Genomic DNA, 16519 nt, shown 5'->3' on the forward strand with positions numbered 1-16519 from the left:
AATTTCCATTTCTCTCTTTTATAATAAACTAATGATATCCAAACTATAAATATTTTTAAAAATATATATTTCTACATGTATATATGTAACACATTATATTATATTCCTATATTCTATATGTAGGCATAGGGCAAGGGGCAGCACAGAACGATGGTTAAAAAAAAAAAAGGTTACAGGAGATCCTGGACTCACGTTGCTGGGGGTCAAAACCTGGCTCCTTATTAAGTGTGGGGCTTTATCTACATTTCCTAACCTTATTACCAAGTCTCAGTTTCCTCATCTATAAACTGGGAATGATATAAACACCTGCCTAATGCAGTAATGACAAAGGTTAAGTAAACTATTCCAGGGAAAGCACTCTGAACAACTTGGGCATATAAATGTTGGCCACTGTTATGTAGAGAAAGGGGGATGAAGACACATGGACCAGCAGCAAGGTCTTTGGAAACCTGGAGAGTCAGCTTCCTCTTCCCACGCCTCCTCTCAGTTTCCTTCTTTCTCCTTAAAGACATTTGTATCCAAAGCAATGTCCATTCTCCTCTCTCAAATTTCACTCATTTAACCTCTTTGGGTGTATCTTTCTCAACTGATAAGGGAAAGGTTTGAAACGGATCATCTTTAAAGTTCCTTCTAGGTTTTTTTTGTTTGGTTTTTTATCAGGAAATAAATTCTGAGTCTGCTGAAAGATACTGAGCAAGGTGAGACAAGGTGCTCAGGAGATGCTAAGACGCACCTTACTATGCTCCCATTGGCTAAACCAACTGAGAAAGATGAGGATATTTACTAGCCCAACAAGAAAGAAAGATCAAGCTATACTAGTAAAAATAAAATAGATAAGCACTAGCTATCTTCATATAAATCTTCCCATGGGACTCTGCCTCATTGAGACCGTTCTTCATTCTTGGTTCCCTTCAGAACCCCAAGCTAGACCCTGAAATTAGTTAGGTTTTCATAATTTGTTTTACTTATGTGGGCTTAAAATTTATTCTCAAGTTCAAAGGTAGGCCTCATTGAGAATTTCAGGACTACAAACAACTACATAGATTTCAAATGATAGTACAGATTGGTCAGACGTGTTTTTATTAACACGGAAGCTCACATTTCATCACTGAGAGCAAGTCATAATGCCATGAATCCGAGACCTGAGTCAAAGTAAGAGAACAGATGAAGTAAAGTGGAGAATGGCAGCAAGAACAGATTGCATCCCCTTAGCAGAAACCACCGAGAACCAACTATACTGGCTTTTTCACACATGTGAGCATGCAGAAATATTAAATATTGGAGGTTGATGCCATATGTCCTAAGAACAGGCCACATACACATACGAATTAGGCAGAACATCTCAAAAGCGGGTGAGGTTGTTACTTTCATTCTCTCACAACTGGGAACAAATGCCCAGGCAAGCACTTAGACATGTGAAGCAGGAGAGAAGTAGAAGTCCTTTCTGTCTGAGGCTACCAGAGAAGCATTTGTGGGTTTCTTTGCTTGGTTCTTGCTCTTACTTGGTTGGTTTGTTATTTTAATGAGAGGTCTAATTCATGAGGATCTGCAAAGGCTAGACTGTCAAAGCAGATTTTCCCAGATACTTAAAAGCAGCCTGTTGCCTCTGTGGCCTCCAGATCTCCCAACCCAAGCCAAACGGCTGTGTCCATGTCCCTGGACCCGGGCTTGATGGAGGCCAGAGACCCTGACCACACTTAGTAGGAATTCAGAATCTTCAGGTCAGCTTGGTTGAGTATTGTGCCAATAAGAGATCTGCTTTCATTTGGACACAACCCCTTGGCTGTTAAATTGGTACTGGAGCAAGGAATACCACCCTGAACATGTAGTTCGCCGATGGCCGCACCCCCTCATTCCTACCCAAGTACAGCAGCCAACTCCAGCATCAGTTCCCTGAATGCCACTCTGCAGGTACAGCCAAGGGAGGCGGTTAGCCAAGCGTTTCCCCAGCCATTTTCTCTTCTACGTGAGCCAGAAGCCAGAAGCCAGAAGCCCTCCATTCTCCACAAAGAGTCCTTCCCAGAGTCCAAGTAAACTTCAGTCCCCGCACTAGGCCCAAACCCACCTGGGGATGTATGTACACAGCAGAGGGCTGGGTGGAAGACTCTCGAGTAGCCACTCCCACACTAATAAGGGGGTTCAAACCCAGAAAAACAAAGACAAGCTAGGGGGAAAACGAAAAGAAAGAAAGGGGGAGGAAAAAAAAAAACTATGATGGTTTTGCCCTCATGGTAAGACAGGCCAGCCAAGACATACCTTTCGACTAGGACCGCACCGCTGTGAATTCCTGGGACTGCCAACAAGGTGGACGGTCTTCTCCACAGCCCCAGAGGCCTTGAGCAAGTGTTGCTTTGGTTTATTTCAGGAGATGCTATTGGAAAGATAAAACAAAGTGCCTGCAGGGCACTATAAAAAAAATTGAAGAAAATACGGGAGACTTGATCATCCAACGGGAATTTATGTTTGTCAACAGGGGGCAAAGGGGGAGGAAAATACACTGCGAGGTATCATTCTTTGCTCCGTGAGCGTGGCGGAGGCCTCAGGTTGTTCTGTCACTGCTGAGTCCATGACTTTCTGCTTGTATTCCATTCCTGCATTTGGAAATTGCTCTTCACCAGGAGGAAAGTGAGGAAAAAACCAGCAACCACAAAACAGCGGCTGTGCTGACAGAGAGGAACAGCCCAGGAGGCATTGCCGGTCGGGGGCTCAGGTGCTGGAGGGAGGCCACACGCAGCAGCCCCAGCCTTCTCGGGAACTGCTGACATTTTCTCGGAAGCAGGGAGGAAGATGGAAAGGTCAGGGAGGAACAATGGGGAGGGGGTCTGCCATGGGGAGCCACGCGCTCGGTGGGGTACAGAAAGTGCAACCGTCTCCCATGGAGAAAATCCTCCCGACTAGGTCTCCTTGGATCAATCCTCCCCCCAGTGGCTTTCTTCTAAACAGGATACTACTTCAATTTCTTTGATTTCCCTTCATTCTCTCTCTCTCTCTCAAAAAAAAAAAAAAAAGTCAGTTGCTAATAACAGTTAGAATATATAAATAATAATTTATTTAATGTTATTGGTTCTTTGTTTCCAAACCCAATATTCCTCCTCTCTTCATTTTGCCAATAAATAGGAAAACTGAGGAAATCAACTCTGCTCACGCCAAAAAGATCCCCTCCCCCCCAAAAGAGATAATTCACCTAACTTCCCATTTCTATGGAAAATAAATAGTACATCGCGATGCCATCGCACTGAAGGACTGTGATTCTGCTCTTTTGTTCTGTTTTGTTTCAGTAGTTTGTGCTTCTGCTGTACATACGCAAAATAGAGGGAAAGGGGGAAGGGATGTATGGAAAGTAAGAGGAAAAGCAAGGATGAAGGGAAAACCTAAAGTCGTCTTTCATTAAAAAAAATATATATTAGAACCAGAACAATGACCAAAGTCAGAGGGTGATGGCGAATTGCCCAGAGTCTGCTTGTGAGTTTAGCAACTGCCCTTTTTATCTGCTGTGGGCGAACCCCGGCCACTGCGGCGTCCTCGGCAGGAGCGAGGCTCTTCCAAATCGTCCTCATCAAAGCCGTGGAAAGTTGAGGTGTCACTTTCTGACGTGGAACCGAATAAGTCCTCCGTGGTGCGTGCTGCGGCCGCTGCCTCCTTCTCCTTCCTGCCTTCTCCTCCCAAATGAGCTGACATGTATGATGAATATATCAGCACATGGGTTAAGCAACAGACAGCATTATTAATATTCTTATTACATTATCACAGTGTTATTCTTCATAGTAAGATCATAAACCATTTCACACCAAAAGAGATTAACTGGGTGCATCACCTGGCGACAGGGATTTGGGGTAAAGGGGCAACGTCAACACTTCCAGAGTAAAGGATTACTCCCTCCCTGAAAAGGCATCGTCTCCACCATAATATATATGTCCACAGCTCTGACAGCAAAAGATTCACCCACGATCTTTCTTTCTTCTCTTCTGTATGCATACATACACACGCACATTCACTCAATCTTGCCCCAGACAATGAGTTTCCTTGGTGGTTTTTTTAAGCCTGGTTGGTATTTCTTTGGTGTTTTCTGTTGGTGTTCCTTTGCACAATGTCCTTCATTTTGACAGTCAGCTTTACAAAGGTATTACTGTCAGATACACTGTTCAAGGTGGTTAAGCCTCCATCCATTTTATTTTTATTTTTACCCATTTCTAATCCCATTCTTTCGGTACCCTTTCAATTCTGCTCCTACACCATGTAGTTCATTTGCACTGAAAGCAAACAAAAGTCGGAAAGTCTGACGAGTGGTAGATAATAAAAGAGTCTCTCATTTTCTTTAACCACTGGAGGACATTTCTGCGATCTGCACCCACATACATGTGTGTGTACACAGGCATGCATGTGCACATGCACACTCACACCACACTCCAGCCACTAAACACATCCAGGTCTTAGTTACCCCGGAAAGTCCAGAGTTGTCATATCTAACTCAGAGCACTAACAAAGTGTAAAACAGGGGTTAAAAAGCCTAATAAAATACAGTATCCTGAAATTGGTAAAACTCAGGTTTAAACTTTTTACATTCTAAATGGGCCCAGGACTGCTCCCAAATGAGGTCATAATGTGCCACTTATGGTGCCAATATCAGGAATCTCAGTTTCGCCCCCGGAAACAGAGGTAATGGGGTAGGTGGGAAGGGAAAGATAGCTCTCCTGAGCTCCACAGTCTTCCTTGGAAGGACTCCCGGGAGGCCCTAAAGAAGTAGATATACCCACCTGCCTTAACAAGCACATCCCATGGGCTAATGCCACTTGTTTATTCCCAAGGTATCGACTATTTCAGGAATATCAGAGTCAGACCTTGACTAAATTATCCGCCACAATTAATCCTTGACAAATGCAATGAAAACACCTAGGCTGGTATACAACGGCCCCCTGAGTCACATAGCAGACAGATCCTTGGAAGAAAAAGCTGAGTAAAGGCTGTGAAGAGAGAGGCTTTAGGTAGAAAAAAAACAACTGCCTACTTCTGGTCCCCCATGGATCAATCAGATTCAAGTACCCCGTCTTTATAAGAAAGGAAGGGGGAAATTTACAGCTGTTTGCAATGAAAATTCTGAAGCTGCCCTCTCTAATGCATCCCAAACCCACAGCAGTCCATATCATTCTGCTTAGAATATCACTCCAGCAAGTGACTTTGCTTCTAGTGGCAGAGATTTTATCTGATCATTCACTTATAAAAAACACTGAGTTGAATTTCATTTGTTTCATTTTCTTTTTAAGTATCTAAAACCCAGGGTCCACTATCAGATGGGCCCTCTTTCCTAAGCTAGCACCAATAGAGTAAAAAGTTTGACATTAGGTATCATATTTGGAAAATAAATGAACTGACAGAATTGCACAGATGGGCCACCGTGTCGGGGTGTTTAATGTTGTGTGCAATGGAAACCAGTCCTTTTTCAATTACTGATTTGCTACTCAAGTCAGTCTTGAACCCTAAACAATCCAAAACTCCAAAATGAAAGGACTAAAGCTAAGGTTTGCAGACAGAGCAAAGGAAGAACTGAGTTACTACGGTAAACCCAAGTAGGGTCACCTCAGTCCTTCCCTTGGCACTAGGAGTAGAAAAGACACTCAGTAGAAGTATGGAAAGAAGCAATGACTCCTCACTGTTGGAACCAATCACACAATTGAACTATATTTCAGCTACTAGGCAGCAGTTGATAAGACTAAAGATGAGTCTGGAATCTTCTCTCTTTGGCCAAGTTATGACATAAAACAATAGGAAAAATAGGTAGTACCAACCAACCAACCACAACCAGCCAAAAGTAATGGTTTGGTTAAATTGAAAAACAAAACAAGAGCTTAACGAAACTTGAAAAGCTGAGCTCATTTTAAGAATGAAAGAACAAGATCAAAGTCTTTTTTTTTTTTTTTTACTTTAGTCTTTGGATAGGTTAAAGATGAAAATTTCAAAATGTGCAAAGTCGACTCCAGATTAGCCCTAAGAACACCTGCCCTTTTGCCTCCTTGATCTCCTGGGGTCTCTTTTGTCTGTCCCACATGAGGAAATGGGATGAGTGGCCAATGGACATGGTATTTATACAACTACCCAGGAGCCCAGGGATCTCTGACTCCCACGATTCAAGATGTGGCTACTCTCCCAATATTCATGTCTCCATACTCTTCTGGTTCGCCCCAGGCGAACTACACAGAACAAAAACATCTTTTTGTTACATGCACGTCACCGGATACAAGGAAGCATGTTGCCTGTGTCTCCAGGTGTTTCCATACTATCTTGCTGTTGTCCACGGCAGCACACACAAAGCAATCCCCAGTTCATGGAAAGGCCAAACGCAAGCCAAAAGCGTCTCCTTTCCCTTTTCCCTGGATCCCAGGGCATGACTTTTAGTTCTTACACTCCAAAGAAGAAAAATATCAAAGGACCTGAAAACTCATCTCCACTTGAAAGCATCACCACTTCTCCACTCCACCCTTCGACCACGCAAGATGGCAGAGGAATGAAGTGGAACAGTTCCTGGTCTACGGGCACAGATGCAAGAAGGGGCCACACTCACCAGAGCGTCCACAGTCTGCGCAGGACACAAGCTCTTCGGGCCGCCCACTCTTCTTGTTCATGTTAGAGCCCCCCAAGCAGAAGTCACAGTAGTTATTGGGAATGACTGTCCCATCCGGTCCTTTCTGAGCTGTAGAAACATTTTTTTTAAAAATCCAATTTTAGGCTGAGACATATTTCTATTGGCCCCTCTTCTCCTATAGTGTAGCAGAATCTGCTCCAGGAAGAATACAAAGTCTAGAATTTGAGGTTTTGTTACAACCAAGTGGTTAACTAGGGCTGTTTTCTTTTTGGCCCTCTCAATTCACTAGTAGTAATATCTTTGAAGCCACCCAGAGTTTAGTTTGCATTTTGCAACATTTCCCAGCTCTGTGTTTTTATACAAATGACTCTGCTCCTCTGACTGCATCCCTGGATGAACAGAGCATCCAGAAGCCCTACCTACTACTAGTCAAGTGAACTGCTCTCATCTCAGAAAAACCAGCCCTTGGAGGCAAGGCCCCAAAACACCCAATGGCCATTATAAACAGTGGGGCGAGTAAAGACCATCCTATACAAAGGCAAACAAAAAATCTTGGGACAAAAAAATCTTAAAAACAAAACCTTGTGAGAACAAACAGTCCATGTCTCGAGCACTGAAATCATTCTCAGTTTCTAGGGGGCTGGGGGTAAAGCCTTGGACAGATTCTTTGCCTGGGGAGAAACACCTCCATTTTCCTCTGTTTTTCTATACCTATCGTGGACATTTCTTTGTTACATTAACACTCCCTGTTTGTGACTAAGGAGAAAAGTCTCTCCATTTACGGGATCAGCCTAAACCACGGGGGTATCTTCCTCCTCACTATACCCAGCGTCTGCTGCTATCTTTCATTATTCACTGGCTAACATTAATCAGGGTCCCGTGGGGTACAAATCTGTAAAAGGAAGAAGATATGTGAGCAGAAATACCATCCAGACAGTAAGTGATAAACGGATTCACCCACTTTAATGTGATTCCCTCTGGCCTTCACTTCCTCCATGCCTCTGCTTTGCCTCCAGGAATAGAAAAACTTACCTGGGAAAGGCAGAAGACAAAAGCTTGCAGAATTACATTATAGAGGGTTAATCCATTTATCAGTTGCTATTTGAATTGTTTAATCAGTTTCTAAGTCATTGATTTTCATCTTCAGGGAGGCAGACGAATCTCTGCAAGAAAAGTGTTGGCTGTTTGGGGCAGACCGAGGAGCTGGCCGTATCCTGTGGCCTGTTGAGTGTGCGTTTTTCATCATCAGTCACTGCACCTCAAAGGCATCTGCATGTTATAAAGAATGGATTTGCAAATAATCTCTAAAAATCAGTATATTTGTAAAAATTTTACTCTGCCTATAAAATTTTCATTGCCGAAATTTAGAAGGAAGTCCCTTTCTACTTTTTCCCTCAGTTGCCATCTTAACCATTTTTAGAGCTCTGTTAGAAAAACCTGAGCACATCTACAACGCAGATAAACTCAGGTTTCCTCATTAAGAGACTATCGTGGAAATCAATCAAAAGGTGAACATTAAGAAGTAGGGTATATTATATTTAGGGACTGAGTGTAAACCAAAGCTAAGTTTCACGATTGATATGAACTAGATATAAAATGTGAAGGTGCCAGTTGCAACTTAGGTAGCTTCCTGCATGAAAATCGATCAAAGAATCTCATGTATCATCTCACTAAAGCTCTCAGAAGGTCCCATCTCATCATTTGCTTCTCTGCTGTTCTCTGAGAGACTTCCTCTTATGTCAGATTTTCCTCCCCTTTCACAAAATCTTTAAGCAACCAAAGGAATCGTATTTTCTCCAACCCACTGTATCCCTTGTGAGTTATAAGGATGAAGAAGTAGAATGCGGAGTATAAGAACTCCCAGGTCATTCTTTTTTTTTCCAGCATGAATACTTTTATATAACCAGGGGTAAACAAGGCACAAATTTTGAAGATAAATCCACTGAGAATAGTAAAAATTAAGAAGGGGATTTCTATGATCATGTAACTTCCATTCACAATAAAACACTCATAACTGAAGTTTTATTTTACATACAAAGAGCCAGCATTGTTTCTGCAGTTAAGGCAGATGTCTGGAATGACCCGTTCAGGGAAGTTCACTTAGTTCAACTTCATGAAGCCTATATCCTTCACGGACTGACGGAAACACTGGCAGCACACACTGAGGCATATTTTCGTGGCAAGAACAAGGACCCTGGCCGAATTATCTCGGATGACTCCAGTGGAGTTGTTGATGACCCATCTTGCTCTCTCAGAGGCAACGAGGCAAAAAAATCCCAGGTAATTCTTTACAGTTCTTACCACTGTAAAACACCCTATTGAATCAGGGACCCCAATACTACAAGAAATGAGAAATTCAGAAATGATCTAGTAGAGCGAAGCAGGCAGTGATGGAGAAACTGATCCTATATAAAAGGACCAAAGGAACGGAATTTAATTCATCTGATGAAAGAAAAGAAGTTTCTGAGGAGACTGAATCACAACAGGGTCCCCCACACGTATTTGTGTTTGCTGTTAGTCATGCAAAGTGCCTGGCCAAAGGGGTGAATAAGGTGCCAAAATCTGAGCTACAGGCCCTGGTGTATGCAGTTGTGACATGCCGGGGGGGCAGGGGAGATTATTTTAGTAGAGCAATGACCCAGTGCAGGAAGTGATAGTGAATAGTTATGCTTCATTTCCAGAGAAATCCTTTTAGCTTCGGTTCCTACTCTCTTCCCATGATAAAGCTCAAAGCTTTCTTCCGTTCTGGTAAAATGGCATGGAATAGACTAATCAAGAGCCTTTGCATCTGGTTCTCATATACTTTTTGGTATTAAGGATTGGTTTCAGGGTGAGAGTTCTCCCATGGAGCTCTCCCAATTGCCCAGCCAGCAATGACCAGTCAGGCTTTGGGGAAGGCACTCTGCTGACATCACGTCTATGATGCCTCTCTTATTTATAAATGGTCACACCTGCCTCATCTCCCCATATTAAACAGTCTATTCCTTCAGGTCAGGGACCATGTCTAACTCATCTTTGGAACACCTATGTGTGCTCCACACAGGAAATGGTTAACAATAATGTGGGACAAATGGCTCAGAAAAGAATGGCAGAGATGTCAGTAGGCAGCACAGTGATACCCCTGGGACGTCTTCCAAGCGGGGACAGAGCACTGTGTTTGCTTTCCCCCAGGCAGAGTTATTTGTTGCTCTGAATATCATTCACTGCCTGGTTTATTTCCCTAGTCCTCAGAAAGTAGAGCTGGTCCATATCCAAATGGATTGGTCAGTCATCTGGCCTGGTGTCATGTCTAACTCCCAGAGTACACCAGAGTGGGTGGCTGAGGGACCTGGGTTGCTGGAAGAATAACACTGTGCCCCTACTATGATTGATGGGTGAAACATCATCCCGTACACAAACATACAAGAAAAGTATATAAGACTATGCTTTGTTGTCTCTTGAAAAGGAGACTCAGCCTCCCTCTTGTTCAATTGCTTTTCGAGAAGAAAAAGCAGTAGACATTTATTACTCTACAGAACTGTGATAGAGCTTATGCTGGATGATTTACATACATTATTTCATTGATTCTCATAGAAATTTTGTGAAGTAGGGATTCTTTGACAGATGAGGTAACTGAAGTCCAAAGAGATTAAGGGGCTGGCTCCAGGCCCCAGCTACCAAGTGGAGGAGGCAGGACTCACCTCCAGGGTCTCTGTGTCCCCAGAAACTCTTGGCCTGTAATCACACTTCTCTGCCTCCTTAGAAGTCCAGAGGCCATACATTGCATATAAAATATTTCATAAATCTCTTTATAGACAACTTGATTCACCTAACATGTTATTTAGGAGGCCCAAGGTGATAAAAATTATTGAGATCGGCCGGATAAAAGCGGAAATTCCCTTTGAACTTAAATTTAATGTCCCTACCACAGCCACCCATCCAGGGTGACCCTGTTTATTGTCATATACACTGTGAAAAGACTTCTTCAGAGAATTCCAGAGGCTCGTGAAGGAATGTTTTTTTTTATGGTGACATTGGTTAACGAAACCCAGTAAGTTTCAGGTGTACAATTCAACAGTGAGGCATATATATATTGCATTGTGTGTTCACCACCCAGAGTTAGATTTCTTTCTGTCACCACCTACTTGACCCCTTTTACTCCATCTACCTCCCTCCTCCCACACATGAAGAAATTTTTTGTAAGTAAAGCTCACACCATGGCTTTACTGGCCTATGGCCTAACCCAGCCGTGAGCAATTTCCTGGTACCATATATGAGATCATTATAAAAAGGATTTTACTATAAATAGGAAGCTTGCCCAGACTTTGCAAGTGGGATTTAAATAGAGATTCTGCTTCTGCTTATGGGAAATTGAGTCCCGCTTTATAGAGTAAGATGACGGGGAGGGCAAAGGCCTGAGTGGTATCTCGGTGGAAGAGCTCGCAATGATGGATTTGGTGTTCTGTTGATTAATGTTCATGGGCTGAGATCATATAAGAGATATAAGGAAGATCTTAAGAAAATAAAGTGAGCCTTCGGAGTTTAGGGATTTACCTGGTAGAGATAACTCTAAAAAATTCAAAAGGAAAAAAAAAATGGAAATCAGGAACAAAGTTCATGAGGAAGCACAAAAAAGTAAAATAAAACAAAAGAACAGAGGTGGGAGGGAGCATTCACATAAATCAAACCAAGAGGAAGGAAAGCCAAGCCCCAAATAGTCCCACCACCACACATGCTAAAGGATGAGCAATAATTCTGGAAAGTACGCACTCGGGATTTTTTATTCCAGTCAGGCCACATGTCTATGGCAAACAAGGCTCCAAACCTTCCATAAAACCACCACCCAGACAGGGCTGTCTTTCTCCCTTTCAGTCTGATTTCTGCTGTGATATACCTGCCACTCATGAAAAGAATGAGTGGCAGGGACATCTGACCCCCAGCCACAGCCCCTCATCTGGTTCTTCCAAGACCAGAGCTTTGTCCCAAGTGTCCTACGGAAACAGGAAGCAAGCCAGAAATTTAGGGTCCTCCATGGCACATCCACAAAAGCGTGACTTCACATCCTGAACAGACACTCAAGATCACCTGCCAGGGCCTGATGTGTACAAACGCGTAGCCATGCTCTGCGTCTGCCACTCAGCCTTAACTCATTCCAGCAGCAGTTTTCCCAGGGCCTGCTAGTTGGGGTGTGCAGCCCTTGGGGAGTCTGGGGACAGTGAGAAGAACCCTCCAGGAGATGTGCCTCTCCTCACCCGTCTCACTTGTTCCCCCCACCACCCTCCACAGCTGACAGTTCCTATCCCTCCACAGGTCTGACATGTTTCCATGGCAACTGGAATCCTAGGCTCTGGAAGCCTCTGGTCTTGCCACCTGTTATTACTTCATCTCTCAAGTGTAAAGCATCCTAGCCCGGTGCACTTGGCTGTGCGGAGCACAGCTTCACAGGATAGAGTAAAATAAAGGGGACAGGAAAAGAGGGAAAGCAGAAAGGCAGCCCCAGGCTGGACACACTGGACAGGCCAGGCTGGAGGAGGAAGCTTCAGAGACAGGGAGGGTGAGGAGGGAGGGTGAAAGCCAACGTGCCTTCCCTTCAGAATCAGTGAGCAGGCCTCAGCTGGAGGCCACCGCCACATCCTGCTACCTTCTACCATCCAGCCTTTAATGAGGGACGTGGGCGGGGGACGGGGAAACAGCGGAAGGCTGGGGCAGGGAAGTCCACCGTGAAGAGATCTGTGCTCAGCCCACGTGCAGTACAGCGAGGAGGGGGTTAACGTGACAAGATAAAGACTGTGAGGAAGGCTGGACCAGAGGGCAAACAGAGCCTCGGAGCCTGGATAAATGGCCTTAATTCTCATGCTCTTGCTCACCCTACTCCTTACGTGTTTACTCATATAAATTATCCCCAAGGCCTGACACCTTTTTTCATTGCTTCCCTAGAACGGATGAAAAAATAAATCCCACAGATCCAAGGAATAAAAATGTGGAACTCCATTCAGGCTGGCTCTTCTTGGCCACCTAATAGCAACTCAGGCCCTGCCCCGGGGCTCCAGGAGGAGACAAACAATGCCTTCCTCACTGAATGTGCAAAGGCAGGGGAATCGGGGAGCCTGGTGGGGAAGTGGACATCGGGGTCCACTCACCACGTGACCGTTGGGCCCTCAGAGTCTCCAGTGGCAGAGAATTCGGTCTTCTTCATCAGCCATTTTGCCACCTGGCACTGAGGACAATGCGAATATACGATAGAGGGAAGGGGGGCTGCTAATACAGAATGATCCCGGGCACCCCTGAGATCAGCCCACCTGGAGAAGAGAAGGCCGAGGGTTGTTTGAATGTCTTCAAGATTATGGAGTTCAAATGCCACAGCATGAGACAGAAGGAGCTGAAATGGCAGCACATGCCACGAGAAAGCTAGAAATGAAGGCAGTTATACAGTTGAAGGCATGGTCTAAGGAGCAGGCTTCTGGAAGTGGCCTTTGCGCTGGGAAAGTCTGCCCCATCCAGGGTTGTTGAGTGCCTGCCTATCCAGAGGCAAGAGAATATGCTAGATTACATCTTAAGGTTCCTTTTAGGCCTATTATTTGAGGATTTCAACAGGGTGACAAATGCAGAGGAAGTCAGCCTTTCATCACTGTTTTTCATTTGTGTAGGTATCTCTTCCTCTATTAGCCGTGAGCTCCCTGAGGGCAGGGGCAGCGGCTTTCATCTCTGAATCCCCAGCACCTGGCACAGTGATTGACACAGAGCTGACAATAAATACTTAATGAAAGAATGGGCAAATCTTCACAGAGGCTTTTGGGAGGTGAGGCTGGGGGCGGGGAATCTGCCACTAGGAACTGAGTGGATGCCAAGTGTCCCCCGAGTATTGAGTGACCATTCTAAGGCACCGCTAACATCAGTTCTGTTCGTAACAGAGAAAGAGTGGGGAGAAGGAGTAATGGGGGACCCATTGGGAAGACTAAATCTGCAGTGAAGAAAGCCAGTGGGCCTGCCCTCCTGCAGGAATCCTCTCTCTCGGACATTTTTTGGAAAAGCAGGATGGATGCAATTAAGAGCTCTCAGACTCAGTTGGCCTCAGAGCCCCTTGAACCCCATGTTCAGTCTCTTGCCGGGAGGCCTACAACAGCTGATGAGAAAACAAACAATGTCTTACTGTGTGTTTTGCTGGCTATAGAATCTTTATAAATTTTTTTTTTTAGGCAAGGCAACCCTTGGTCGACCTCACAGATTGCAAGGACCTTGTCAGATTACAATCCTTTAGTTTTTATTTTTATTTCTTATGCCTACAGCACCTGGTCTTCCTAGATAGTCTCCCATCTAAGTACTAACCAGGCCCGACCCTGCTTAGCTTCCGAGATCGGACGGGGTCGGGCTTGTTCAAGGTGGCATGGCCGTACACTATAAAAATTTTTAAATGTGACATCAGTCATCCCATCTTTCCTTACACCTACCTTCTTTTCCTTCGTCTTTAGAAAATACAAACTCAAACCCTTAAATGCACACCTTGAGAATATTTACTCCTAAATACTGTGCTGTACAAACAGAACACATGTCTGCTCACATTGATGTCTCCATCCTGACAAATGTCTTTGGTTATCGAGTTGCAATTTGCCATGAGTTAGGACACCACATCACCACTTCTGGGGCTAGATGGTCACCTGACCTGTCGGTAATGTCCTTTGTCCTCCTGCCTTAGGCCATCAACACCAAGTCTGTCATGGATGCTTCAGAAAAGCGAGAAAAAGACCAAGCAAAACTGATTACTCTTCTCAGTGCTGATTAGGGAAAGCACAAGGAGATATTTCAATTTTCCAGCAGAAGGTCATTGAGGGTTAGTTCATGCCTTGGCGTAGCAACTTGTTATTGCCACCAAATGAGTCAGTTGAGAGGGAAAATGTTTAAGTTGAGAGTAACTCTGTCACCAGGGCTCTGGATGAAGTGGTGTCATTCCCCTCAGAGAACTGGGGGACATCTCAGTGCTTTAGAACTCAGTGCTTTGTCCATTGAAGTTGTCAGGATATTATTATTTTGCTATTAGAATTCAGCAAGCCCCCTTCCTGTCTTGCCCAGCTTAGCCCCTCTCCACCTCTCCTCACTCCTCTTCCACAGGACTCAGGTATGTCAGCCCCCATCAGTCCACAATGGATCAGCATTTTCTGTGTCCTTCAGACTGAAAAATAGTATTTAGGAAAAGAAAAAAGATGAGCCTCAAGCTTCAGACCTGAGAATTAGGACAGAGTCAAGGGACCCCAAAGCTGAGGGGCAGCCCAAGCCAAGGATGAGTGCCCAGATGGGGGACAAACCCAAAAGCAAGCCAGGAAGCAGATACTGGAAGCCAGAGAGACATTTGCCCCACGTAGGTTGGAACATTAGGAAAAGAACGAAAACCAAGTCTAACTCTTAGATGTAATAGTGCAGCCTGATTCCTGGACAGTTACCTGACTTGGGGCATCTGAAAGAAAATAAAATTAAAAGGAAATAGATTGAACAGCAGTCTTTGAAAGCTGGATTTCTCTAAGGCAATGTTTCACCTGGGAACCTGTTAAAAATGAAAATTCTAGGGTGCCGCCCCAGACCTAATGAATCCAAAACTCTGGGGTGGAATCCAGCAATCCGTGTTTTAACAAACCCCCAGGGATGCTGAAGTGCTCGAGCTTGAGAACCATGGCTCTAAAGCTACACGGGAGAGTCACATCACACTGTCACACGCATTTTCTGTTAATGCTGCACTTCATATGAATTAACATTTAATCTTCACATGACCCTGTGAGATACAGCAACGTTCTGGTTTTGTGTAGGTGGTACTTGAGGCACAAGGAAGCTAAGTCGTTTGTCTAAGGTCACATGTTACTAAGTGGTTACACTGGCTCTGAACCCAGGCTCTTAGCTGGCCCACTGGATACTGCCCTGCCCTGGGTACATGCAACCACACACCTGAGAGAAGTCAAGTCAGAGTGGCTAGCAGGTCTTGGAGCCCAGGGCTTCTCAAATTTGAAGGATCTCATTAAAATTCAGATGAGGGTTCATATGTCTGAGGAAGAGCCCAAGATTCCACATTTCTTACAAGCTCCCCCACAGGGTTGTCAACTGTCTGGATTTGTGTGGCACTGAGGGGTTCCCAGAGCATGGGACTTTCAGTCGAAAACTGGGAATGTCCTAGGAAAACCTGGACAAGTAGGTCCCCTGGGTACCAGCTGACATCGATGCTGCTGACCACACTTTGAGAAGAAAAACTGCAGGCCCTCAAGGTCAGGAGTTCGGATTGTATTCAAATGTGATAAAAATGTTGAGATCGGGGCATGGCATCATCTATTTTATACTTTAAAAAGACCACTTTGGCTACTCCGTGGAGAATAGACTAAAAGAGGTAACAGAAGCTGAGAAACCAATAAAGGAGTTGCAATGATCCACGCAGGAACCGGTGGTGGGCCAGGAGATGGAGAAAGGGGTATGTTTTGGAGGGAAGCTGACATGGATGGTGAACGAAAACAAAGAGCCAAGGATGAATCCTAGAATTTTTGCTTTAGGCAAAGCTTTTTTTTAAGAACAAAGTCAAAAAGAGAAATAAGAGCTAAGAAAGATAATGAGACACAGAATGAGAAAGATGCAGGAAAATTATTGAACAGAATGGCGTGTGATTTTTTTTTCCTATAGTAAAACTCATTTACAAATTAAAGTCCCAAGTAGAATTTGGAATGAGGGGGTGGGGTCCATACAATATCACAAACGACTAAAGTTAGTTTTGAAGACTAAATGTACCTGCTCTGTGCTGAACTGTGTCTCCCCAAAAATGCATATGTTAAAACCCTAACCTCAATGAGATGGCATTAGAGATGGGGCATTTGGGGGACTATTAGGTTTAGATGAGGTCATGAGGATGGGGTCCTCATGGTGGGATCAGTGCCCTTCCAAGAAGAGACACCAAGGAGCTTGCTTCTCTCTCTCTCCACCCACATGTACCCAGGA

The 16519-nt window shown here is 44.4% G+C and overlaps 1 protein-coding gene and 1 pseudogene across 4 annotated transcripts in view; both read right to left on the reverse strand.

The window, feature by feature from the left end:
* DPF3 (double PHD fingers 3) overlaps positions 1-16519 on the reverse strand; it is a 242064-nt gene that overhangs the window by 47903 nt on the left and 177642 nt on the right. For 2 of the 4 annotated variants that reach the window (XM_039883703.1, XM_039883701.1), the window contains 2 exons: positions 6557-6685; positions 3030-3671 (listed from right to left, as the gene is read on the reverse strand). In XM_039883703.1, the coding sequence (XP_039739637.1) occupies positions 3469-3671; positions 6557-6685 (332 nt within the window). In that variant the 3' untranslated portion in view covers positions 3030-3468. Of the gene's footprint in view, positions 1-3029; positions 3672-6556; positions 6686-16519 lie in introns of those variants that run through there. The other 2 variants (XM_039883702.1, XM_039883700.1) reach the window with 1 other exon arrangement.
* On the reverse strand, positions 13834-13952 carry LOC120619798 (uncharacterized; annotated as a pseudogene).

This window comes from Pteropus medius, unplaced genomic scaffold (assembly GCF_902729225.1).
Source record: "Pteropus medius unplaced genomic scaffold, Ma_sr-lr_union100, whole genome shotgun sequence".
In the NCBI taxonomy this organism is placed as follows: domain Eukaryota; kingdom Metazoa; phylum Chordata; class Mammalia; order Chiroptera; family Pteropodidae; genus Pteropus; species Pteropus medius.